General features: G+C 42.5%; 1 protein-coding gene across 2 annotated transcripts in view; it reads right to left on the bottom strand.

The window, feature by feature from the left end:
* The window catches only part of LOC144781940 (cytochrome P450 2G1-like), a 591,590-nt gene extending 564,474 nt beyond the window's left edge, over nt 1-27,116 (bottom strand). For both annotated transcript variants that reach the window (XM_078661028.1, XM_078661033.1), the window contains exon 1: nt 26,988-27,116. In XM_078661028.1, the coding sequence (XP_078517154.1) occupies nt 26,988-27,102 (115 nt within the window). In that variant the 5' untranslated portion in view covers nt 27,103-27,116. The remainder of the gene's footprint in view (nt 1-26,987) is intronic.
* Between the last annotated feature and the right edge of the window lie 402 nt (nt 27,117-27,518).

Here is a 27,518-nt window from a genome sequence, read left to right as displayed (position 1 = left end):
TGCAGCTTCCTGCAAGACTGGTACACTGTGAGAATGTTTCTCCCGGTCTTCGGCATTTCTCTGTTTTTGCGCGAGTAATCTCACGCGACTACCCTGCCTTTTCTCACGCATTTTGCGGGCGTTTTCTGCCCGATTCATTTTAGTTGCTTCTTCTTTGAAGCTTGTACTCACCCTTCATTTCCTTGGTTGTTTGGAGACTCCTTTGAGAGTGAGCGCTCCGCCCTTGCCTTCTTTTAGGGCCGGGTGTCTCTCCTCGTGTGTGTGTGCTGCTCCGCTGTTTCAGCCCTAGACAGCCGGTCGGTGCTCCTCACTCCCATTATTGTTTTGGTTGGGTCTGGTGTGTATGTCCTTCGAGAGTTCTACCCCCCTGCCATGTTGCTGAGTATCCTGCTTCCCTTTACCTGAACTCTTCGATAAAGACGGCCCGACCTGCAGTTGGGGTAAGCTTGTCTGGAATATCACGCATGTCAATGTATCCTGTATTGAGGGATTATTACGTGTATAACTATTTTGTTTCCTAGCCTGGACATCCACCTGAGATTCCTGCTGGACCCTGCCGACCCCCTCGTATGAGGAGAGTGGTGGACACTCCTTGGGTAATTCCCTCATACTTTTAGGGGACAGTAGACAGGAGTGTGTGCATTTCACATTCTTGCTTCTGTGTCCTGGAGGTGTGGGGATTCTTCTTCGCTCCCGTGGAAATTGGTTAATCGACTAACAGTAAGCTTGCTGAAGTTAAACAGGTGGCGGAGTGTGGTGCAGTGGACTGCAGTGGGGGCCGGTGCTGGAATTTTGCGGGGAGGCTAGGGCCTCAGCCGCAATGGGGGAGGAGAGAGCATGAAACTGATGATCCGTGGGTGCTTAGAGCTCTCCCAATCGTACACTTGCAGGCTGCCCGCACACGAGGGAAGGCACCGGCGCGCAGCTGTCAGAGGCAGTCCCAGATCCCAGAAAACTGCTTAAGAGACCCGAGGGCTTGGGAAGAATGCTGAAGGGATCATGGGCTCCTCCCGCAGCACATCCTTAGGGAGCCTAGATCCTGCAAACAGTGGCCGTTGGGGGGGCACACTCTTTCATCCCCTAGCTGGTCGACCTGCCTGACTGACTGGCTCTGGCGAACCTTCTTGCATGGACATCCGACACCGGACAGACTCCTGAGAGCACCTCTGAGTCGGTCTCCCCAAAGTGACCTAACAACACCAGAGACAGGAAAACTCACTCAATAGCAGGTCACCACACAGTCAGGAACCCAGGGGAGACTTCGTCCACGGACACGAAAGTCAGCGGTCACCGCAGGGGGACAGCGGGGGCCTGCTTCATCACTGTGGGGTCTGCCCGATTATCGGAGGATGCAACGGAAGTGGCAAGGCTATCCAGTGGGGTGGTGGCACCCAGGCCCAGAAGGGCAACATGTTACTGATGCCGGACAGAGGCACAACAGACGGAAGAGTGGGGATGCTCGGGACACACCAGGCAAAAGGAGTCTGAAGATTCTTCCCATCACCGAGACTCAGAGCAGGTAATGGGGCAATACGCTTTGAAACTGGACAAGAAGGCAGTCGAGACCTGCAGGGGCACTGGGTAGGGGAGCTGAGAGTATCGGCTTGGGAAGTAATGGTGCAGACTACTGATAGAGGAGACAAGTGAGAGGGGCGCTCCCGACCCTAGCACAAGTGCAGAGAGAGAAGTAAACACAGCAGTGGACAGAGACTGGAGGTCTGACACGGACGAGTCCTGTGTCACTCTATCAGATGGCCCCGTAACTCTCACGCCACTAGCTACCATGGGATGCCTCAAGGCAACCAGGGCTCCCCAAATCTCCCATCCAGAAAGATAAACCTCCCCAACCGCAGCTGGCTCCAAGACTGACACGGACTCTAACGCCACCAAATCAGAAAAATCAGACAGAGTCCTGGCAGCAAACAAACATTCGCGCATTACCATGGAAGAGCGTTTTGGGACTTTGGCCATGGACCTGAGTCTGCAGCGGGATGACCATCACAAGCTAGGGGACAGGGGGACATAGGGAGAAAAAATGCTGGCGACGATGCAGCCCCAAACCAAAGCACAACAAGACTCCATAAAAGATTTACAGGCCTGAAGCACCGTCCTGGGGAAAAGAGCAGATGATTTGGACGGGCAATCTAGAAACAGCGACCTGCGCATTTTGAACCTGCCTGAGGGCGGGGAGGGTAGGGACCCCATCCAATGCACTGAGTCCTGGATCCGGTCTTTCACTCCACAAAAAGATCTTATGCCCTACTTCTCCATTGAAAGAGCGCACAGGGTGCCGGCACGCTGCTCCCCTCCGGGGTCTCTCCCTCACCCCATGCTGGTGAAACTACTCCACTTCCAGGACAGAGACATCATACTATGAGCTTCCAGAAGGAGTCACCCCATTACTGTTGAAGACAAACAAGTTATGCTCTTCCCAGACTATTCCAGAGCAGTGCAAAGATTCGAGGGTCATTCCTAGAAACAAAGAGACTCCTTCAAAGTCAAAACATTCAGTACTCACTGTTGTTTCCAGCGAGACTCAACGTCATCTACAAAGACACCGCAATATTCTTTACAGACCCACAGGATGCGTTGACTTGGATGGAGCTACATCCGGGACTGGACCCGAAGTAAAGGCACACTAGAACACCGAGACTTCAGTTGATCAGGCCGCCGAGACACCGCAATCAGAGAGCCCAGAGCCGACCGGACATGCAGGCACTTCACAAATTGCTGCCATCCCCGGACTTGGAACAGATCATAATAGACCACCGGATAGCAATACAAGCAGTGGCAGACTTGGGTACAAATCTTTCTACTTTGAACCATGAAGGCACCTCACTTATCTTCACGCCTGAAGAGAACCCAAATGGTTCCAGCAACTCGGGAGAGAACTCTGGGACCCTGTCAAAGGTCACACTGCAGACACACTCATCTGAAGATCCTACGAGATGGTAGATATGAGAACTTTAGGAACTACCACACTCCGCAGCACCGCATTACATGATAATCCCCTTGAGGGCAGCAATCCCCGCACGCATCAGCGTAAGGCACCTGTTCATCAGACACATGCCAACATGGGACCCCTGCTCGGGAGCTATGCGTACATGCATTAGCTGAATGGACCCCTGTTCTTTTCGTTAATGGGTACGCAATAGTACCGTTGTGGACATGCTACACATTGCAGCAGGTCCCTCGCATTGGGATTAATGCCCCACAGTGTTTTAGTTCAACCCCTTACCTCATCCTGACCACCCACCTATCCCACTCCAAGGGGCAGCAGCTTTAACCCACTGGCGTAAACCTTCCATCAGGCAGAAACTATCCATATCTGGGGTTTACACTAGGGCCTCTGGGACCACCTTTCAATGCAGCGTGACCCTTCAGCCACCATAAACCCAGCAACAGATATTAAATTTCTCACTCTAAATGCCAGTGGTATCCACACAGCTCGGAAGCTCTATACTATTTATGCATATATCAAATGTCAGCAGGCGCAGGTCATCTTACTACAAGAGACTCACCTAGCTAAAGGACAATTAGAAAAACTCCAGAGGAAGTGGCGTGGCACCTTCTGCACCACAACTTATTCAGCATACACAAGGGGTGCCCTAGTCTGGATCCGACCAGGAGTCCCCTTTCTAGAGACTGGCCAAAGGGTGGACCCGATAGGGAGGTATGTGCTCTTGGAGGGGTTGCTAGAGGTCAACCCATACCGCTAGGCAGCGTATATGCCCCTCAATACAGAACAGACAATATTTTGGGAGACCCTGTTGAAGGACTTAGCTCAATTCAGAACCTCCCCTTGGGTATTGGGAGGGGACTACAACTGTCCCTTGGATATCGCCCAAGGCAGATCCCACCACCCACCACAACCTCACACACATTCACACAAACAGCCCGACTTCAAGCCTGGAGTCAACACTGGTCACTGACGGACGCCTGGCATCATGCACACACGACAAATAAACTCTAATCCTTCCACTCCATTCCCCACAATCAACATGTACGGCTGGACAGATTTATGTGCACACGGATGATCCTTCCCCTCATCCAGCATTCAGATTACCTAGGCTGGGTGGTATCGGACCACGATGCACATGTTATGACCCTTTGGTGGCATCCACTGACACCTTCCTGTACCCATGTGGCAGCTCCCCCAAGAATGCCTAGAGGACCCTATATTTCAACATGAGCAAACAGAAAACATCCAACACTACTTCTTGGAAAACGCAGGGACCACAAATTCCAGGACACTTGAATGGGACGCTTTCAAGGTGGTGATGCGGAGTGCCTGCATTAGTGATATTGTGGAGGTCCGCAAAACACTAGAGCAGGTGGAAAAGGTTACAAAACAGCAAGTGGAGAAACGGTCCGAGGATGCTCTCAAGCAGCAAATCCCCCGGCACAAATATCAGAGGCCAAAACTAAATATGCAGAGGCTTGTGCAGACTTGTGCTGGAATAACTTTCGGGCATGTGCATCTAGAGCCCAAAATGAAGGTAACCGTGCTGGCTCTCTGCTCGCATGGCTGGTCAGACAAGAAACGCAAGCGCAACCGATCACCAGTATCAGAAACGCTGCAGGCTTGAGTGTGCATGCACAAGCAGACATTCTATCGTCCTTCCACGTGTATTATGAGATGTCATATAGAGGGCCAGCCCAGAACCGAGGGGACTACATCCATAGGATGCTGGACAGTGACCCTATGATCAGCTGCCGGAGGAGGACAGGGTCGTCCTGGACGAACAAATAATGGCCAAAGAGATTACACATGCAATACACCAACTAGCCGCCAATAAAGCCCCCGGTCATGATGCTTCCCTATAGAATTCTATACCACATTCTCTCAACAACTAGTCCCGCAGCTAGACTTAGTATACCAGGTGGCGCTAGAGACGAAGATGCTCCCCAAGACCATGTGCGACTCCACGCTAGTGACGTTTCTTAAACCAGACCGAGACCCCTTGCTTAGGTTCTCTTACCAGCCCATCACCCTACTAACAGCGAACTGCAAAATTCTTGGACAAATCCTTTCAAACAGAATCACTGAAGTGCTCCCCCATCTTATACACCCGACCAATGTTGTTCCATGCCTGAGAGGAACACTTCCCAGAATATTCGTCAGCTGTTCCCAGGCCAGGATAGTGTACAGGGTACATTCCCACACACTGCATGCCTTGTATTGGACCTCAAAAAGGCCTTTGATACCCAGGCGTGGCAGTATTTATTCGCAGTTTTGGAGCGAGCGGGACTGAGATCCCAACTTAGGGCATACATCAAGTTGCTGTACTCTGGGTTGTCCACTTGAATTCGAATAGGCAGGCAAATGCCGCCCCCATTCAGATAACGCGCGAAACGCACCAGGGATGCCCTCTATCCCCATTATCATTTTCTCTAGGAATGGAGCAGCTGGCAATCAGACTGAGGAAGGGAGGGCGAAGTATGGGGTATTCTGTTTGAGGGACGTACACATTGCATGTTCATGTGCTCAGATGACCTGCTCTTCTACTTCAGGGACATCACAGCAGAACTCACTTCTCTCTGGGCCACACTCAACAAGTTTTGGGAGGCATCAGGATTGAAGGTGAACTGGGCCAAATCCACTATCTACCCCCTTCATTCCGATGCACCACACTTGGAGGTCAATGTAGGAGATGCCACACTGTCTTGGAAGGGGGACGCCCCACAATACTTGGGTATTAGACTGTATTACACACCTGAGGTCCTATTGGAGGGACATCACCACAGGACCCTCCGAGGGTTGAAAACCCAACTCAACTCCTGGAGGAAGTTGCCCCTAGCCCCGATAGGAATGGTAGCTCTGGCCAAAATTATAATGGTACCCCAGCACCTCTATTACTTTGTAAATGTTCCGGTGATCCCTGCGACCCTTCTTGCATGAGCTTGACTCCCTGATAATCTCATTGATATGGGGGAAGGGCCTCCACAGAGGAGCCTTGATGACACAACAGCTGCCACAGGATGGGATGGCATGGGGTCCCGTCCTTTGAAGCCTACGTTTTGGTAGCACAATTACAGTGGCTCTCGCGTTGGACAGTTGGCAGGCACCTGGAGGAAATGACAATACAAGCAGGGACCTTGACAACCCAGATGCTCCTTCTGGAGACCAGACCCAACCCCACCCACCCCCTGCTGGTAAAAGTGGCCAGATCCTGTGCACTGCGAATTCATCGTCTCGCTAAAACGGCACCTATGTACTCCACACTGCTGCCACTGGCGGGTCTCCCTAAGAGAAACGGGCACTACGTGGCTGGCGAATTGTGAGTGTGGACAGATCACGCGCTCACCGAGACAGCAGTTCTGTTCACGGACAGCCAACTGACATTGTTTGAGGGATTGACGGAAGAGTGCGGGCTCCCCGTTGGACAGTTCTTATTACACAGGCAACTCATTACTGATTGTAGAAAGACATGGGACCTTATGACTAGGGAACCCAAAATGATCCTGGTGCTACACACAATTTTAAACATGGACACAGGAAGCCACCTGATCACTTGGATATCCAAGTGGGTCATGGGACTCATAAACAAACCACTGGCGAGGCTCCAACTCAAATGGGAGGAATAATTTGGCCAAGCACTACACGACAAAGAATGGGTCACAGCCCTGGAACATCACAAAAAAGTGTCTTGCAACCAGCTATTTAAAAATGTCCAATGCAACATACTACATTGGGCTTATCTCATGCCAGAATGGCTTAAGCACTTTTTCCCCATGTCGCAGTTTGACTGCCCTTGCTGCCACACACCTGATGCTTCATTCATCTATACGCTATGGACTTGCCCCATGCTGCAAGCCTTTTGGGCAAGAGTGCATGCCACACTGCTAACGGCTACAGGCTTGATGGGACTTAACACATGGGAGGCATGCGCCTTATGGATTTTTAAGCGACACAAACTGAGACAGGTGGAGACTCGATTTGTGATCCTAGTCAAACTCCTTGCTAAGCATAGCATCACACTACACTGGTGATCACCTAACAGTCCCCCTATAGAGGCATGGTGGGGGGCGGTCAAAAAATGGGTTTGGCCGAGGAGGATGCCATCCGACGGGAGGAGGTACAAAAGGGGGTGGTGATGGACGGAGCATCTGAATCAATCAAACACTCACACCCAGTCAAAAGATCTGGGTTTAATCCATCACCGTTCTTTAGCCCACTCTGCCACCCCAGTTCAGATGATTTTTTCTGACCCTTTGCCTCATGGGAACAGTCCAGCCCGAACTGCCAAGCCATGTCTTCCCTCGACCGGAAACAAGCTTCCGAGGACCGGTTTCTGGCATTCCATCCGACGGGAGGACGCATGTGGCATGCAACGAAATCCCATATCCATGGAGTGGTCGATGCTCATTCATGACTTCACACACACACAAGACACCCCCAGAGACACTCCAGGTGACACCCAGACATTGCTGGGCCAGGATGAGCCCCGAACTCCACACATATCCCCTGTACGAGACCATCCACCTACGGCCCCAAGCGACACACCCCACTTGTCCTGATGGGGGATCACCCCTGGGAGTTATTAGCCCCTTGACGTTTAATGCCCCTACCCTGCTCCATTTCCCTGAGTTTAGTCTCCCCAGTTTGGTTGTATAGAAAGATGTGGTGTCCTCCCGAACACCAGATGGAGACAGCGATGGTGCATTAGCAACACTTGAGTACCAGACATCGCAATATGTCACCTACTATCCCCGGAGAGGCACACATCACAACATACTATAAGTGTCAAGGCAGCCTAGGCCTCAATGGACTGGAATTTACTCGCAATGTTAATGTGAATAATGAAAGTCATGCAAAGACAAAAAATATATTTTTCCTCATGATTGTTATATACCTTGCAAGAAAACCAATAAAAAGGTTTATGAAAAAAAAGAATATGCTGATGCAAACCAAATACATATATATAGGATGTATGACGTTACAACGCATACTTTTACCACGCCTACCATTACCACGCATTTTTTACAACGCAGGATCCATTACAACGCATACCATTACAACGCATGTATTTACAACGCAGGTACCTTTACAACGCATACCATTACAACGTAAGTATTGGTAAGTATATAATATTTTTTAAAATGTAATTTAATTAAAATTAATATAATGTAATTTAATTTAATTAATTTAATTTAATTTAATTTAATTTAATTTAATTGATGTAATTTAATTTAATCAATTTAATTTAATGTAATTTAAATTTAATTATATTTACTTTTTACTCTGTACCCCTTTACCCAAAAACCCAAAACTGACCCTGAACCCTAAAAATACCCCTTTACCCAAAAACCCAAAACTGACCCTAAACCCTAAAAATACCCCTTTACCCAAAAACCCCAAACTGACCCTGAACCCTAAAAATACCCCTTTACCCAAAAACCCAAAACTGACCCTAAACCCTAAAAATACCCCTTTACCCAAAAACCCAAAACTGACCCTGAACCCTAAAAATACCCCTGTACCCCAAAAACCCAAAACTAACCCTGAACCCTAAAAATACCCCTTTACCCAAAAACTGAAAACTGACCCTAAACCCTAAAATACCCCTTTACCCAAAAACTAAAAACTGACCCTGAACTCTAAAAATACCCCTTTACCCAAAAACTGAAAACTGACCCTGAACCCTAAAAATACCCCTTTACCCAAAAACTGAAAACTGACCCTGAACCCTAAAAATACCCCTTTACCCAAAAACTGAAAACTGACCCTGAACCCTAAAAATACCCTTTTACCCAAAAACTGAAAACTGACCCTGAACTCTAAAAATACCCCTTTACCCAAAAACTGAAAACTGACCCTGAACCCTAAAAATACCCTTTTACCCAAAAACTGAAAACTGCCCCTGAACCCTAAAAATACCCCTTTACCCAAAAACTGAAAACTGACCCTGAACCCAAAAAATACCCCTTTACCCAAAAACTGAAAACTGACCCTGAACCCTAAAAATACCCCTTTACCCAAAAACTGAAAACTGACCCTGAACCCTAAAAAAACTGAAAACTGACCCTGAACCCTAAAAATACCCCTTTACCCAAAAACTGAAAACTGACCCTGAACCCTAAAAATACCCCTTTACCCAAAAACTGAAAACTGACCCTGAACCCTAAAAATACCCCTTTACCCAAAAACTGAAAACTGACCCTAAACCCTAAAAATACCCCTTTACCCAAAAACTGAAAACTGACCCTGAACCCTAAAAATACCCCTTTACCCAAAAACCCAAACTTATAATATTTTTAATAAAATGATATACTTACCAATACTTACGTTGTAATGGTATGCGTTGTAAAGGTACCTGCGTTGTAAATACATGCGTTGTAATGGTATGCGTTGTAATGGATCCTGCGTTGAAAAAATGCGTGGTAATGGTAGGTCGTTGTAAAAGTTGCGTTGTAAAGGTTGTATACCATATATATATATTCACTGAAAAAACCATAGGTTTCACACTCGTTATAGTTAGGAACTAGCATTTTAAAAACTTTTGAAATTCACTGAAAAAACCATAAGTTTCACACCAGTTATAGTTAGCTGAACATTTTACTCATACAAAACCATTGAAATTCCCACGTTATAGTTAGTTGGACTCACTATAACTCAGGCGCCCGCAATCCACTGCTGATGATGTCACATATTACATCATTCATGACATGGTCAGTGACATCACTGATGACATCTCAAATGACATCACTGATGACATCTCAAATGACATCACTGATGACATCACTGATGACATCACTGATGACATCATCCATGTGATAATACGATGCACCTCCTCACACTCTAATCTAACCTTTGATACACCCAGTGTTAAATACAAACTACCATTCCTGAAATTATTGACACACCAATACCCGTAACTACATACACACTCACTGATTCCTAGGTCTACACACACATCCACTCATTCACCCATACAATCACTCATACATACAGTCACTCATCAATAGAACACTATCATATCCACTCATACACCTATACAGACACTCACGTGCTGACACTCATCCAGAAAGTTACTCAAACACCTAGTCAATTATGCAAAGAATCAATCACACTCCCATTTCCTCAACTACACAGTTATACACAGTAAACCTTACTTATTCAAATATATACTAACACATACTTACTCTCTTTTACAATCACTGATACAAGTACACATTGATCCATACAGTCACTTACGCAATCACAGGCTCTCATGTATAGTCATTGATATATGCCAACTCTCACATGCACTGTGTTTTACATATGTACTTACTTGGACATGTAGTACTGAGATATTCATTCACTCACCAACACACCCATGCACACAATAAACCGCCCATACAGTTGTTTTCACATGCACTCTTGAACCCATACACTAAGTGAATCAACTGCTCACACATCTATGCACAGAGTCACACACCTCCCAGCCACCCACACACACACTCAGCCTCACATACAAATACTTGGGCAACCAATCAATAACCCATATAGCCAATCATATAGCTACTAATCAATACATGGAGCAGCTAACACAACAACAGACATAATGATGCACAAATTCAAACAGTTTACTCACTAACCCATGCATTCAGTAAGATACATTTAATCACCCCCTCATACAGTCAGTCACGCACCTACTAAATCCTTTATCCAGACACTCATACATACACTCATTCTTCAATATGTTAAACATATTTTAACTTTACAGAAACACACAGACACTGGATGATGTCATCAGTGATGTCATCAGTGATGTCACTGACCATGTCATGAATGATGTAATATGTGACATCATCAGCAGTGGATTGCGGGCGCGCGAGTTATAGTGCGTCCAACTAACTATAACGTGGGAATTTCAATGGTTTTGTATGAGTAAAATGTTCAGCTTACTATAACTGGTGTGAAACCTATGGTTTTTTCAGTAAATTTCAAAGGTTTTTTAAATGCTAATTCCTAACTATAACGAGTGTGAAACCTATGGTTTTTTCAGTGAATTTCAAAGGTTTTTTTAAATGCTAATTCCTAACTATAACGATTGTGAAACCTATGTTTTTTTTAGTGAATTTCAAAGGTTCTTTAAAAACTAATTCCTAACTATAACGTTTGTGAAACCTATGGTTTTTTCAGTGAATTTCATAGTTTTTTTAAAAGCTAATTCCTTTGTATATCGACTTTGTAACCTACGATTTTTTTTATTAGCTGTTTTTTACAACAATTAATTATATTTTGTTTTTAAAAAAAAATTATTTGTTTAATGTATATATTTTTTTTTACATTTTTTCCTGGTGCGCTCAGGGTGCGCGCACCGGTAAGCTCTCCCGAGAGCGCACCGAGAGCGCTATTTCTGTGTTCGTAAAAAAAATATGTATGAAAAGTAAATAATAATGCAAGACATTTAGTACCATACTTATAAAAGCAGTATTTTTGATTTACGAGATGAAAATGATTTTACATTTCCGTAAAGCTATCAAAACGTCACTCAGGCGCGCCACGTAAGGGCCCCCGGAAGCGCCTACATTTGCGCCGCGTAAGCGCCCTTGGAAGCGCTCCAGTGCACGCAGCGTAAGCGCGTCAAGTCATGTGACCTTAACATAACTTTTCATTGGTTGCTAACAGTTTTTTTTTACAAAGAAGGAAATCCCCACCCATTTCCTTCACTTCTTCTTTCACTTTTGTGACTGCAAGAGCTGTCTTTTTGCTCTTGGATCCTTGTTGGAATACCATGGCTGCCAGAGCATCCAGCAGCGATGATGACACAGAGGGATTTATTGATGAAGAGGTTCCTCAGCCCAGGGTAAAAGAACACTTCATATGGAAGTTTTTTTCCATTCCAGATGATAAAAAAAAAGTAAATGCTCCAAAGGTGGAGTGCAGGATTTGTCACACTGTCCTGTCACGGGGTGACCCCACCAAAAAATACTCATTTGGAAACTCCACCATGATTCGCCACGTCGAGAGGAGGCACCCCAGAACTATGCCCGGGAGAGTGTCAGGGCTCTGGCACGAGAGGCTCCCAGGGATGGTACCTCTACTTCAACCGGAGGACCAACTACATCGGTGAGGGGGCGACCAGAAGAGCTGATCCCTAATATTCTGCCTGCTTTGAATGAAGCCGTAATTAAATGCAGAAAATGTGATCAGCTACTTTGTTATGGGGAACAAAGTGTTATGCTCATGGTTCGAGCATTAGACAACCACCGCTGCCATCCCCAGTCCTAATTTTGATTATTTGTGTTTGCTCCTGTTGAGCAGTTTCCCATTCCCTGTTTTTGTTTTTGTTAAAAAAAAGGAAAAAAAGAAGAAAAAAAGTTCTTTTCAGAACTACCTCCAATTCTCATCAAAGAGCTGTATTCTTAAAAAAATTAAAAAGAGTAACTGAAGTGGAGTGCAGTGAGAGAAGAGAGGAAAATGAGTGAGAAAGCAAAGAAAGGGACGAGAGGGGAAGGGAAGTGAAGTAGGGGGACTGAAAGAAGGTGAGTGTGGGGAAGGAGAGTGTGGAGAAGGAGAGTGAACATGGGGAATGTGGATAAGTGAAGAAAATGTAGTAAAAGAACGGTGGTGTGGAAGGGTAAGAAAAGAGCAGTGATGTTTAGGAAAGAGTGGAGATACAGACTGGATAAAGACAATTGAGTGTGAGACAAGGTGAGTAAGGCAGTGAAGAAACAGAGAAAGTGAAAGAAAAAGTAAGAGTAGAAGACTGAAGGCCTCATTTATGAGTCCATGCGTCACTTTTACGCCGCCGGTGCGTCACTTTTTGTGACGCAGCAGTGGTGTAAAAAATGCACCTTGTTGAGTTATATTTACAAAGTGACGCATCTAGGTAGATGCGTCACTTTGTAAACCCCTGCGCCACATTATACCTGCGCCAGGTGTAATGTATGCAAAGAGGGCGTATTGACGCAAGAAAGGGTCGTAGAAGTGATGCAGTGAAATCTATGAGAAATACTGACGTATCTGTAACTCCTTGCGACACAATGCGTCATACATTAAATATGACGCATGAGTAGAAGACTGAAGGCCTCATTTATGAGGCCATGCGTCACTTTTACGCCACCGGTGCGTCACTTTTTGTGACGCACCAGTGGTGTACAAAATGCACCTTGTTGAGTCATATTTACAAACTGACGCATATAGGTAGATGCGTCACTTTGTAAACCCCTGCGCCACATTATACCTGCGCCAGGTGTAATGTATGGAAAGGGGCGTATTGACGCAAGAAAGGGTCGTAGAAGTGACGCAGTGAAATCTATGAGATTTCACTGCGTCACTTTTAGGACACCGTTGCGTCAAAATCTTGCGCCTTCCTCACAGCAGGCGTAAAACTGACGCAGGCCCTTTCACATGGGGCTGGCCCCATGTGAAAGGATGCATTGCTGGAGTTGCATCACTTTTGTGACACACTCCAGCAATGCATCACTTTTGCGCTTACAGATACGTCAGAAATACTGACGTATCTGTAACTCCTTGCGACATAATGCGTCATACATTAAATATGACGCATGAGTAGAAGACTGAAGGCCTCATTTATGAGGCCATACGTCAATTTTACGCCGCCGGTGCGTCACTTTTTGTGACGCACCAGTGGTGTAAAAAAATGCACCTTGTTAAGTCATATTTACAAAATGACGCATCTAGGTAGATGTGTCACTTTGTAAACCCCTGTGCCACATTATACCTGCGCCAGGTGAAATGTATGCAAAGGTGGCGTATTGACGTAAGGAAGGGTCGTAGAAGTGATGCAATAAAATCTATGAGATTTCACTGCATCACTTTTATGACGCTGTTGCGTCTAAATCTTGTGTCTGCCTCACAGCAGGCGTAAGACTGACGCATGCCCTTTCACATGGGACTGGCCCCATGTGAAAGGATGCATTGCTGGAGTTGCATCATTTTTGTGACACACTTCAGCAATGCATCACTTTCCTCTAAACACTCTACTTTATTTTTTTACTCTATTTTTTTACACTGTTTTTCCTCGTGGTGCGCTCAGGGTGCGCGTACCGGAGCGCGCACCTGGGAGCGCTCCCAGTGCTTACCCCGCGAAAAAAAAAAAAAAAAAAAAGTTATTTTGCCCTTCAGGGTGCTTCTAGGCCCCCCTCAGAAAACCTAGGGGGTCAGGGGGTGTCTACTCTGCCCCCTTTTAATTATTTCCCCCTTTAATTTTTCAACTCTTGTGTCTCTGTTCTTCAGAGTCACAAGATGGCGGACTATGCAGACCATTTACAATGTTTACAGACACCCAAGAGCCAATTAGCTTTTGAAATTTACAACCAACTAAAATGTTTCTTTGGTTTTGAATTTGTGTGTGATGAAGTTTCATTGGTTTTCTACATGAATATACATGAAAAATGAGAGGGAAACACAGCCATTTTGTGATAGTACTCTTTGAGGTACATTTGTGAGGAATTTTTGGTGTTCTATTTCTAGTGTGAAATTTACACACTACTAACTCTTCTACTGCTTTCTAAAAGGTGAGTTGTTAATTTGTAAGGGGAATTTAATACTTGATAAAGCTAGTTTTATATTATCTATTACTAAAAACGATAAATTAAAGTGATTTTTTTCGGCAATTTACAGCAATAAATTTGAAAAGATTATGGATTTGAATGAGGACACCGTTGATATTAATTTTGAAATTTCTGCGAGTTTCGTTGAGGCGAGTTTTATTGAGGTCTTAAATGATCCTGTTGATAACACTATCCATGAAGAAGACCTTTTTTTGAGATGAGATGGAATGGAGGATTTTAATGATAAGACTTTGGATGCTGAATTAATCGAATGTTTGGACTATATTGAGTTCCAGGAGTCATGTATGGAGACTCCTGATGAGGAGATTCCTGATCAGTTAATGTTAGAAGTTCTTCTAAATTATGAAAAGTCTGAAGAATAAATTTATATTTAGGAATTATAAATTGTTTGAGACATTTTTTTTGAAAACCTTTATTTGCACAAAAAGGATATACAGGTCAAGGCCTACAACCAAGCTGGCCGGCCACAATACGAAAAGCAGATGAAAAATCCAGAGAGAACAGTACCGAATCAATCATAAAGGAGCATGAGCAACACAATCTTAAAAAGGGGGAGGAGAAAATAAGATCTAAACGGCCAGCAAACAGGAGCAAAGAAGGTTAATTTTATAATATAGGGATAAGGGGTATGACAGGCATAGTGACAACATAGAAGAATCCGGAGTCCCAGATAAACCATTGGCAACAAATAGGGGAAAGGGCCATAATACAGGAGTGTCAGCACTGTATACATCGGTATGAAAACAGGTGCAGTAAATACAATCAATATGCAATTATTAACAACTTCGCCCGCCCACCACTCAGAAACACATCGGAACCAGGACAGAGGGGCCGGAGGAGCGACTTCACCAAACCTAGCCCATCATACTAACCATGGAGGAGAAAGAAGGGGGGGGGGAGGGAAAGAAGAAAGGGAAAGAAGAACACAGACGAAAGAAGGAGTGCCGCGCAGAAAAAGCGTCCCGTAGCGAGGAATACAGTAGAGAGCAGGAATATTAGCAATGAGGGGGGTATGGGAGTCGCGACAGAAAGCAGCAGAACTATAAGAAGAAGAACAGCGACAGAACAGACCCCACCCCAATCACGCCCCGGAAGGCAGGACAGACGCAGCACTCCAATAAAGAGACACAGAAGGGCCATAGAACTGAGGAAAAAGAAACATCATGGAAGACCCATCCCACCCATCCCACCCTGCACCCCTGCAGAAGGCTACGGCCTACCCTCCAAACAGCGTGCCTGTCGCCCTAAACCTGAACCCGAAATGCAGTAGAGAGAAGAGAGAAAAGGAGTGAGGAGACAAAAAGAAGGAGAGAAAAAACAAAGAAATGAATGGGGGGGAGGAGCAAAAGGAGCATAAACAAATACGTTCGGCCACAGCCCTCCGCCCAACCGTAATCATACTACGTGTGAACCAGAACGTCACAATCTCGAGCGCCATAAAAACTGACAGGGGGGTCTCCCACAGCGCCATGAATATAAACAACTGCGCCATGAATCCATACACCAATAATCCACCGGGAGTCGTGCATCTCACCCCAATCCTTTCTTAACCACAATTCCCACCCACCACATGACAAATTGAAGTGAGCAACACGATGCGAGGCAAGCACACAATTGAAAGAAAGTACGATCAAGACGTAGACCAGGGAGGGCAGTCGATCTGCAAGTGAACAAGAGTTCAGATAGGTAGTTCAAATGTCTCAGCAATAGCGACACAAACAGCAAAAAATAGGAGTTCAGTCTCGTAGGTCGGAAAAGCGGTGGTGTACTTGCAAAGGAAAGAGACAACCTCGTCAAGGCAGCAACAGGAAGCAGTCCACCATATTTCTCAGGCATCCGGGGAGGAACGGGCCTCCGCTCTATATCCAGGTCCCCCAACTCCAACCACAGAAGAGCAGGAAGTTCCAAAGCCACCGGCCCATAATCCCGTCGACGAACATCGGCAGCAACCCTCATGGCGACCGAGGGGGGCGAGGCAGCGGCATCACCGGGACAAGAAGGGGCCATGAAGAAGCGTCCACCCAAGATGGCGGCAGATCGCAACGAGTCTCCAGGGGCACCGGGGGCCAAGGACGCGTGCCAGGATCGCAAGGCACCAAGAACGTCTCCAATAGTAGATTTTCGTGCACACGTCCAAGCCCCCGAGCAATCCAGTGACCTGAGTCCGCCATCACGAGGAGATCCACGGCCCAGATCGTCGGCAGCCATTTTGTAAGTTAAGCCTCCTCACCACCCTCCGCAACTCTCGGGACAGTTCACAAATGCAGGACTTTACAGATGTCCCGGGGGTCCCAGCAATAGCGGCCTTGGCACAAAGAGGAGTACCGCCCAATGCGGGGGCCCGCCCGTACCACCACCGGCGCTCCCCACGAGTAGAGTCAGAGCGCGCGGGTCCAGGGCCAACGGACGGAGCAGCGGCGGGGGGTCCCCTTCACGCGATCAGTCCCCGGAGCACCGCGCCCCGCACAGCCCCACAGCCACCAAGGCAGGCCCGGATCAGGGTAACCGGGACGCTCGCACAATGGCTCTCACCAGCGGTTCACTCTCTCGGCCGGGGCCTGTGGTCACAGCAACGCCTGGCCGGATCTCATAGGCGAGCCCCCGGTCCCAGCACCATGGAGGCCCCGGTCCCTTCGGAGGGGCACAACTTCGGATTCTCAGCTCGCCGGAGCTTCCAGGTCAGACGGTAAGTGAGAGCGAAATGTTGCGATCATATTTCCTCGAAAACGTGTCGTCTCTGGGCAGGATATGCATCAGGATCTACGAGTCAGGCCGGAGGGCTGACGGAGCCGAGCTAAAAGGCGACCATCACGCTCGCGAGCTTGGCTCCTCCCCCAAGACATTTTTTATTATTCTATTTGTAATATATGAGATAGTAGTGAAATGATTGTGGTATAAAATGAGACTTATAGTATAGAGTGCAACATTTCTGTGTTACATAGTAAGTTTACTCACAGTTACTTCCCTTATCCCACTATATTTTCTCCAATGTGCATTTCACATCTCTTCTTCATCTCATGCCTTCTTTCTCTCACTGTCTCTCTCTAATGTACACTATCGCCACCATTTTGTGTACTTTCAGAACACAGTGAAATGTAATGCTCCAAAGGTGGAGTACAAGATCTGCCATACTGTACTTTCCAGAGGAGACCCCAGAAGGTAGTACAGTGTTGGTAATTCAACTATAATTTTTGACAAGTATCACAGTGACTGTCTGTTTGAATTAAGGAATTATATTTTTACCTTTTTCCATAATGTTAGCTGTGTGTTTATAAGGTAGACTTCTTTATAAATTGTTTTTTAAGCTTGGATTCAATGCTGGTTTAGAAATTGTGTAATGGTTTCATTGGACTTGTAAATATGCTTCTTTTTTTGAAGCGCTTTCTGCAACCTTTAGCATGGGTGGAAGCAGTGAATGTATGGAGAGGGATAAGAATAGCAGATAGAAAACCATATGAAATGGTGTGGGAGATACATAAAGTATTTCAGTAATGGTATCAATTGAGATGGAATATGACACAGAGAGGGGCATATTTACAAGACTCTTGCGCAATGTTTGACATGGGTGCAAGCTGAAAATGCATGCAGAATATTGAAATTGACACCCAGACAAGAATATGAAATGCTGTGAGAGATGTTTAAAGCTTTTTTTTAATGGCATAAATTGAGATAGAAAATACAAAAAAAGAGAGGCATATTACTGCTATTTGCAAGCTGCGTGCGCAATCTTTGACATAGCTGTGTGTAGGAACATTATGATCATTGTTTGAGCATTAGAGAACCACCGCTGCCGTCCCCAATCCTAATTTTAGTGAGAGAGGAAAGGAAAATGAGTGGGGGAGCAAAAAAAGGGACGAGAGGGGAAGGGAAGTGAAGTAGGGGGATTGAAAGAAGGTGAGTGTGTAAGTTATAGGGATTGAGCGTGACAGAAGAGGAGTGAGAGACTAAACAGACAGAGAGAATGAGACTAACAGAGGGAGAATGAGGTAAGGGGAGTGTAGAAGTAAGAGGATAGAGGGAATAAGACAAGAAATTAGTGAAGTGGATTAAGGAGAGTAACAGAAGGGAAAAGAGTGAAAGAGCGAAGGATGGGAAGAGAGAGGAAGGAATGTAAAGGAAAAGGTCTGAAAGAAGATGAGTGTGGGAGTATGGCTCAGTAATAGGGAGTAAGCATGATAGAAGAGGAATGAGAGACTAAAAGAACGGAGAGAATGGGGGTAACACAGAGAGAGTGAGAAAAGGGGAGTGAGTAAGCTACAGGACAGAGGGATTGACAGAAGCAGTTACTGAACTGCAGAAAGAGGAGTATGGGAAGGGAAAAGAGGGAAAAGAGGGAAGGAGTGAAGGATGGAAAAAGAGAGGATGGAAAGTAAAGGAGAAGGTCTAAAAGAAGGTGAGTGTACAAGTATGGCTGAGTTATAGGGAGTGAGCGTGATAGAAAATGAGTGAGAGACTAAGAGAACAGAGAGAATGAGGCTAACAGAGAGAAAATGAGGGAAGGGGAGTGTACAAATAAGAGGACAGAAGGAGTAAGAGAAGGAGTTAATACAGTGGAATAAGAAAGTAAGGGGAGAGAAAAGAGTGAAGGAGCAAAGGAAGGAAAGAGAGAGGAAGCAAACTAAAGGAGAAGGTCTGACAGAAGGTGAGTGTGGGAGTTTAGCTGAGTTATAGGCAGTGAGCGTGACAGTAGAGAAGTGAGAGACTAAGGTAATGGAGAGAATGATGCTAACAGAAAGAGATTGAGGGAAGGGAAGTGTAGAAGTAAGAAGACAGAGAAAGAAAGAGAAGGAGTAGGTGAAGTGAAGTAAGGAGAATAAAAAAACGGAAAAATATAAAACAATGAAGTAAGAGAACAGAGAGGAAATAAAATAAAAGAGAAGGCCTGAAAGAAGGTGAGTGTAAGAGAAAAATGTGAAAAAAGAGACTAAACATGGGGATTCAGAATAAGTGAGGCAAGCGTAATAAGGGAACAGAGGTGTGGGAGTATCAAAGAAGAGTAGTGAGGTTATGGAAAACAGTATAGTGAAAATAAACATTGTACATGAAACTTACCTTATAAGTAATGTAAATTTAATATGATATTTCCATTAAAATTTATATCTGTGAAAGACAAAAAAAATATATTATTTATAATATATATTTTACAATACAAGAGACAAAGTAAGATAAGTAAGGGAGTGTGGGTGATGGAAGAGGAGTGAGAGAGTAACAGGATCGAAAGACTGAAGCTAAGAGACAGGGAGTGAGGGAAAGGGAGTGAGGATGTGAGAGGACAAAGGAAGTGAGAGAAGGAGTGAGGTAAGTGTAATAAGGTGAGTGAGAGAAGGGAAATAATTGAGGAAACAAAGAAAGGAAACAACAAGAAGGGGAGTGAAGTAGAGTGACTGACAGCTGGAAAGTAGTGAATGGGAGAGAGGGAAAGGGCAGTGAAGGAGTGGTTAATAAGAATAAGTGAGGAAAGTGGAATATGGGAAGGGAGGTGAGGGAGAGTGAAAAAAGGCCAGTGAGGGTGAGTTAAGAGGAGTGATAGAGGGTGGAAATAGGTGAGTGTGCATATGAGAATGGGAAAGTAATATATATTTAATAATAATTTCAACATCATGTTAAATGGTTTATTTTTGCTGTTCTCGGAATATATTGAATTTCACTTAAAACAGTGACTTCAATAGTACTCATCATATAACAGTGGACAACAAAAACCACAATCAAAATGATTGTGTTTAAAAAACCCATTGAATAATTTCTTAAATAATGTAAAATTTTAAAAACCATATCTAAACTCACTTTTGATCCATCCACTTTTCCACGAGGCCAAATAGTATATGGAAAGTCCTTTTCTATGTAAATTAGTCCACTGTTTTCTTAATGTTTTATTTACCCGACTTTCTGAAAGAAAAGCTCCAACACCTTTTACATTATGAAACAAGAATTTTACTTCCACCTCTACCTTACTTTTTATAAATAATTTGTATAATACTCACAGCACACACTATATGATAAAAATATACTATCTCTATGAGAACTACATGCTTTTTATTATCTTCATCACTCTCATTCAGAAAGTAATTTTGAAGAGCAAACTAAGCTATATTAACTGCTGCAATCTTCATAGGCCAATTACCTTCCCTAAAACTTCGGTTGTAAGAACACTAGGTAAGAATTTAGTAAGTCAGAAGGCAAACGTTGTTTGAAACTCAATTGAGTATCGTTACAGAGCTTCCACCCTTTTTGACATTTTAAATTGCATGTGTAATGTCCTGATGTTGTTGAAGGACCATCATGGTAAATAATTGCTGCAGTTGTAAAGGTTCTTCCTGAAATTGATAATTGAGAAGCCACAACATTTTTAATTAATGTTGTCAATTTAGTTCCATCAGGTCTACATCGTTGGAACATTAAAATAACATACTGTCCATATCTTCTTAAAAATAAAGTTGATAGCATTGCAGATTTACATTGACTACATACCATGGTTTGATTTGCTGCTCTAACTACATTATTAAAAGACACTGATTTGCAGTCTGGTAAAGTCAAATATATAAATCTTTCAGTCTCTACTGTAGTACTACTTGAAAAGGAGCAATTGTCACAGTCATGTTGCCATTTATAAGAAAGGCCAAAAAGATTTTCTACATCTACACCTTCACCTTGCAAAACAACAAGCATATACATTAGAAATTCCTGACAATCTTGCTAAATATTCTGTGTAAATTGATTTAGACCAGAACATATGTCTAAAACCTTTCGAATGTCAGAAACACTATGTATTTTTGTTCTATCACTGCTACATTTCTCTAATACAGAATTTAATAAACAACAAAGTGTTTGATCACGATTTTCAGCAATCTGTTCTTTTACAATTTGGAGAATAAAAACAACATTAACCACTACATTAGCATAGCAGTTGACACCAGAACTCTTTTCAAACTGAAATCCAACAACATCTTTCACTGAATCCATTTCGTTTCTGCTTACAATTACTGTTTCATCTACTTTTTTTCTTTTTGCTACAACTTCACTACAATTTTTCTCATTTCTTCTTTTTCGGCCTACCACACGCTTTTCAAACAGAGGATATTGAGGTAAATTTGGAGCATACTCTCTTCTTAACCTATTATATTCTTTTACACTATTTGGATCTGCATTAATCGTTGTCTCATCAAAATCAATCAAGTACAATCCTGATAAAGTTCGAGATAAAGCAACATATGCCATGCCCTCCTTGAACACAGAATTTCCAATATTCACCAAAGCACTATCAAGACTTAAACATTGAGATTTATGAATAGTTACTGCATATGCCAAAGAAACAGGAAACTGTTTCCTGCGTACATATAAATCTTTCACTAGCAAAAAACGAGCAGAACAACGACAGATTTGTTGTACTTCTTCAATACCATCAAATTTAATTTTTATAATTTCAATTCCATCTCTATTTCGGTAATTCACAAAATCCACAACATGACCCATTGCTCCATTTACTAAACCTCTTTTCACATCTAAATTACGTCGTAAAATTATACGACAATTTAAAGATGCATACAGAGTCTTTTCCATACCAGCAGTTTAAGATATTTTCTTCTCTAAAGAATCTAATTTTGATTTCAACTTCTCTGACAAAATAATAGTTGCTCCTTCGTGTTCTATTTTATCAATAGCTTCCAGTTTCACAATTTCTTGATTTTACAACTTTAACATTTTGGTGTTGAAGATTGAACATTCTTGCAGAGTTGGCATCAAGCATATGACAGATTTGTTTTCAGGAATTTTCTTAAAAATATTCTCTGGCAGAATGTTTTCTTTTGGAAACAAAATTGAAATTATCGTGCATGTAAAGCTGCTTTCCCATGCTCAGTTAGTTTCCCAATTCTTATATCTTATAGAATATTTTTATAATCTTCATCCTTTGCCTGTCTCATATATTGAAGTAGTTCTGCATATTTAAAATTTAGCCATATGTTAACATTTCCAATGCTTCCTAAACACTTCCTGGTATCTGCATGCGTAAGCATTTTAAACACTGGCTGTCCTTTCACTGGAGTTAGTTGCAGTAGATCTCCAAAAACAATGATGTGTTTGCCTCCAAATAACACATCATAGTCTGTTTTAAGAGTTTCTTGCATTCTTAAATGCACAAAAGCAAGCATTACATTTGAAACCATGCTTACTTCATCAATGATAAGAAGTTTCATTTTCTTTAAGACTCTTGAAACTTCACAACAAGCTTCTCCAGATAGCTTGTGGTATTGTAATTTGTTATCTTGCTCCACTGGCAGCATCAATAAGCGATGTAAAGTAATGCCTTTAATGTTGTGTGCTGCCAACCCAGTTGGAGCAGTAACAACACCAGAGAGCGATGATTCCGTTGTTTTCTGCAAATATGTTGCAATCACTTTAATCAGGAAACTTTTCCCAGTTCCTGCTTCTCCACTCACTTACAGTCGGATAGGTACAAATGATGTACATGAGCACTCTTTATTCTCATGAGATAAACCATGCTCAATTTGTTGTGTCGATTGATCATATATTTGTCTCTGCTCAACGTTTAGTTCTTTTTCCAAATCTTCTAAGTCAACTCCATCCTCCTGAGCTTGTTCCATGGCTCTTTCAACTTCATCCATGGCAGTGGCAGCTTCATTTTGTATAATTGGTTCTCCTAGTGGATCCTGACTCAATGAAGCAGAACTCTGACTGTCTTGAGAACAGTCTCTAGCAATCTCTGCTGCAATTGTAGCTTCTTGCTGTATTTCCTCGTTCAACATTTACAGATAATTTGAAAAAACAGGACATTCTATGGTATCCTTGGTTGCATTGAACGAATCTTCATAAGTAAGAACATCTCCAAGTAGTTCCTCTTCTCTACGCCAAGGTTTAAAGAGTTGTAAAAGAGCTAAGTAATAAAATTCCCTTTTGTCTGGAGAATCACAACTCAATTTTCGATGATTAATCAAGTGGCCTTTTCTTTGTTTTACTCGACAGCCTTCACATCCAATTACAGCATATACACCTTTATTGATGTCTTCTGTGACGTTCTTTTTAAAAATGTAGGTTTGCAGAACTTCATAGAGACAAGCATTCTCAAGGTGAGTACTTCTATTTGGATAGTATGTATCCAACATGTTTGTCTTCAAAATATCTGTACTGTCTGGTTCTTTCTCCGCCAAATACTCAATTTCTTGTACAGATTTCAAAACTCGGTTTCGTGTTGCAGCAAGACCTAGACTCACCCAAATGATGGTTCTAGATTTGGCATTTAGACTTGCTGATGACAACCGATCAGAACATTCATATGCTCCAATTTCTCGATGCGACAACATCTTCAGACTGTAACTGTATCATTTCTTGCTTAGACTCTTTTCATGTGAAATTTCCTCCCACATTTCCTTCAGTTCCGTCTTTTCTGATTTTGTGATGTAAGACATCACATATCGAGCCACAGCAATAGAGTTGTCAGCCACATATTGAATATCCATGTTAGCATTCCACATGGACAAAATGACTGGGTTGTAGTCATTTATGTATTTGGATTCCTCATTTCTTCTTAGGTTGTATGTATTTTTGGGTGATTTCCTTGTCACAGTATGTCGCAGAGAAGACATAAAATTGTTGACTCTTCCTTTCAATGTTACTGGACGTGGAAATGCAAAACGACATTTCGTGTAGAACTTGTCCTTGGATTTGTATTTTCAACGACAGTATTTCCCACAACGATGGGTTTGAAAGCGTAAAACTTGGTGTCTTAATTGTTTTCCTATGTACTTTTCTGAACAGCACATGTCGAATACTGCTCAATGAAACTCATCACTTTCTCATCTGAATCTGTTCCAAATTTAGATGCATCTTTAATCCATAGCAGCATATGTATATGAGGAGCACCTCTTGCTTGATATTCCTTTCTCCAAAAGAAATCCAACACCTCTCCAAGCGGAGGATTTCTTTTATTTGTAATAAAAGACATTATAGCTTCAAACCTATGATTGAAATACCTGCATACATTAACTGGATCCAAAGAGCACAGTTCTCCAGGTGTCTTGCATTCAATATTTTGAATGTTTTTAATTGCCTCTCGTAGAAATTCAAGTAAGTCTTCCCAAGCATACTCAGCACAGCTAAGAGTGAGGAACCATGTAGGAGTTCCAAAGTTTCTTAGCATACATTTCAATTCCCCATGACGACGGTACCAATACTCGTTAGTACCACGCTGACATGCCATGAGATTAATTAGCTGAGATTCCAAAACACTGTCTTGCAGTTTGACTTTATCCATAAAATCCCTTGCCGAAACATTTTGTAGATGTGCTCCACTTTTCAGTATATGGTTTACTGCATAGGTAAGTCCAGACAAGTCACTCTCAAACAGTAGATGGAACAAATATGGAATGCATTGACGAAACCTTGGATCTTCTGCATATAATCTTGAAGTCCGGTATACAGATGCAGGAATTTGAACAGGTCGGTCGTCATATCGTCCACCTTCACCTGTTGGAAATAACTGTGGAAAACAACAAGCTTCTAAACTTTCTTCCCATACACTAATGGGACTTCCTTCGAGTTTTTTCATCTGAAACAAGTCAATAGCATTCCCCATTACTTCTTTGGAATGCAATGGATGAACACTATAGTGTTCGTAAATTTCTTCACTTCTAGAGACATCAACTTTTTCTATTTGTCCAGCAGAGACATCAGTGTCCTCTTGTACAGTTGTTTCCTCATCTCCCACATACACATTTTTATAGTACTGATTATTTTTTACCAGATACAACGTTGCCTTTTTGACTTTCCTAACATCCACTAATTCTTGCCTGATTTTCTTACTTTTTGTTGGAACACCATTAACTAGAATAACCAGAGGTTCCTCTTCTACTTTTTCAACACCAATTGTATCAATATTTTTCTTAAAATCTAGAGGCAAATAAACAACTCTTCCCTTTAATCCTCTCTGTAAATCTGAAGGAGGCAATTTCCCTGTCTTAGGCTCCATGCGAACAATAGCCTGAAAAGGATGCACACATTGAATCAAAATAGACTCATAGGTATTTAAATCCATCAATTCAGAAGGAATATCTACCAACTCCAGATTATTATGAATAGCTCTAGCAGGCATTTTGTTTTCATTTAATTTATTATAGCAATATGTACAAATACGTTAATCAGAGCCCAAATCAAAACAATTTTCAACCAACAAATAAGTTGCAAAATCCTTCCACTCATTATTATTTATCTTTTCGCTTTTTACATATAAATCAACTAATCTAGTCTGATGCTTATAATGAGTCCGTCGACAACAAACACAAGAAAAATTAGGCCTTTCACTTGAATTGACTTTAAACTTTATAATTTAATTTTCAAATGTTTCTGTACTTAAAATATCTATATTCTCTTCTACATTACCTTCCATTACTGTATCAATTTCTGCACTAACCTCTTTTTCACCAAAGTAACAAAATTCAATTTCATCACAAATGTTTTTGACATCTAATTCAGTTCCATGCAAAAGAGCACTGTTTAACTGTTTTAGTTTAAGTGCTGGACTTTTTGCATAGTACAACCTTCTCACTAATTTCCTCACTTTATTATGATGCACTGCTAACATCCTAAAATGGTGAAAAAACTCTGACATACCTTTATTGAAAGACAAGGCAGTGAATGCCCTTGCAAACCTGTTTTTTCTCTCACTCTACAAGGATCTAACTCTTGTAAAACTTTCAATTTTTGTTTCACACTTTTTTTTGTATATGTCCGTAAGAAAGTGCGAAACAAATCAATTGATTCCTGTCGGACACTACAAATACTACTACAATTCCATGTATATACTGGCGCCTTAGGACATCTCCCTAAAACTTCATCAGCTAACACCTCTTCTGTATTTCTAGGCACAATCTCTTCTTTTTCAACCGGACAACCGTCCTTCACCTCATATGCTCGACCACTGGTGTCAACTGCATGCACCAAATCATTATCCTGAAAGTAACTTTCTTCATTAAAAAATGGCTTAGAACTTGAACTATGCTTCCATTCTCCAGAAAAAACATCACAGAAATTAGTTCGATTAATTAATCTCCTCCACTTACATTTTGATTTAAACACATTGATTATCTTATCAAGTGTACGAATTCTATTCATTACTAAACAAAACGATGTATTTTTCACTTTAAATGCTTCATCCACGATCTTAACTATGTTTTTTTTTCTTGTAAAAAGTTGTCTTTTTTTATACCTTTTTACATTTTTTAATAAATTTAATACAATTCTGTTGTAAAACATTCGTCTACGAATGTCAGAAAATTGTTTGCTTCTTCTCTTGCTTTGCAAGATATCGTCTCCTTGTACACGTCTAACATTTTTAGAAGGACATCCTGTCTTTTTTGAAATTACATGTGTTTCATTCTTCTTAGTTAAAAAACTTTTTTTTGCTTGACATTTCAATAACTTCCTTAGAACATTTTTACTTTGCTTACCAGGAGCATTTTTCTTTTTCTCTGAAGATTTTATTTTGGTTGGTTCTTGATTTTCTTTTTCCTTAGACCTTAATTTTCTCTTATAATTTTTTTCTCTTCTTATTTTAGAAGGCATCTTTTTGTTTGTTTGTATAGATGATTATATTCTGTGGAAAACAAAAAATAACATATTATAGACCACTACAAACATATTCCATAACAATTACAATAAGTAAACAATATAAACACTAGTATACAACAAAAGGCTCATTTACATTACATGTGCTTTGCTTTGTGTCAAAAACGATTTACTAATTACTGTTATATCTTGTTTATATATAGGTGGCCTGTTTTTGGCCTGTAGATACAGAGAAATAATTTGTGCAGAGACACACATACTGCTTGCAGAGACAGAGATGGTAGATTACATGTACCATCGTGGACATGTGCCTAAGATCACACCAAATCTATTGCATTTTCAATGCTTGTTTACCTTGATACCATCAAGAAAGCAGTCAGATGTGTCACACATTTGCCATAAATTTAGAATGT

This window comes from Lissotriton helveticus, chromosome 9 (genome assembly GCF_964261635.1).
Source record: "Lissotriton helveticus chromosome 9, aLisHel1.1, whole genome shotgun sequence".
Classification (NCBI taxonomy): domain Eukaryota; kingdom Metazoa; phylum Chordata; class Amphibia; order Caudata; family Salamandridae; genus Lissotriton; species Lissotriton helveticus.
Note: the sequence above shows the minus strand (reverse complement) of the source record. Positions and strands in the feature narration are given on the sequence as shown.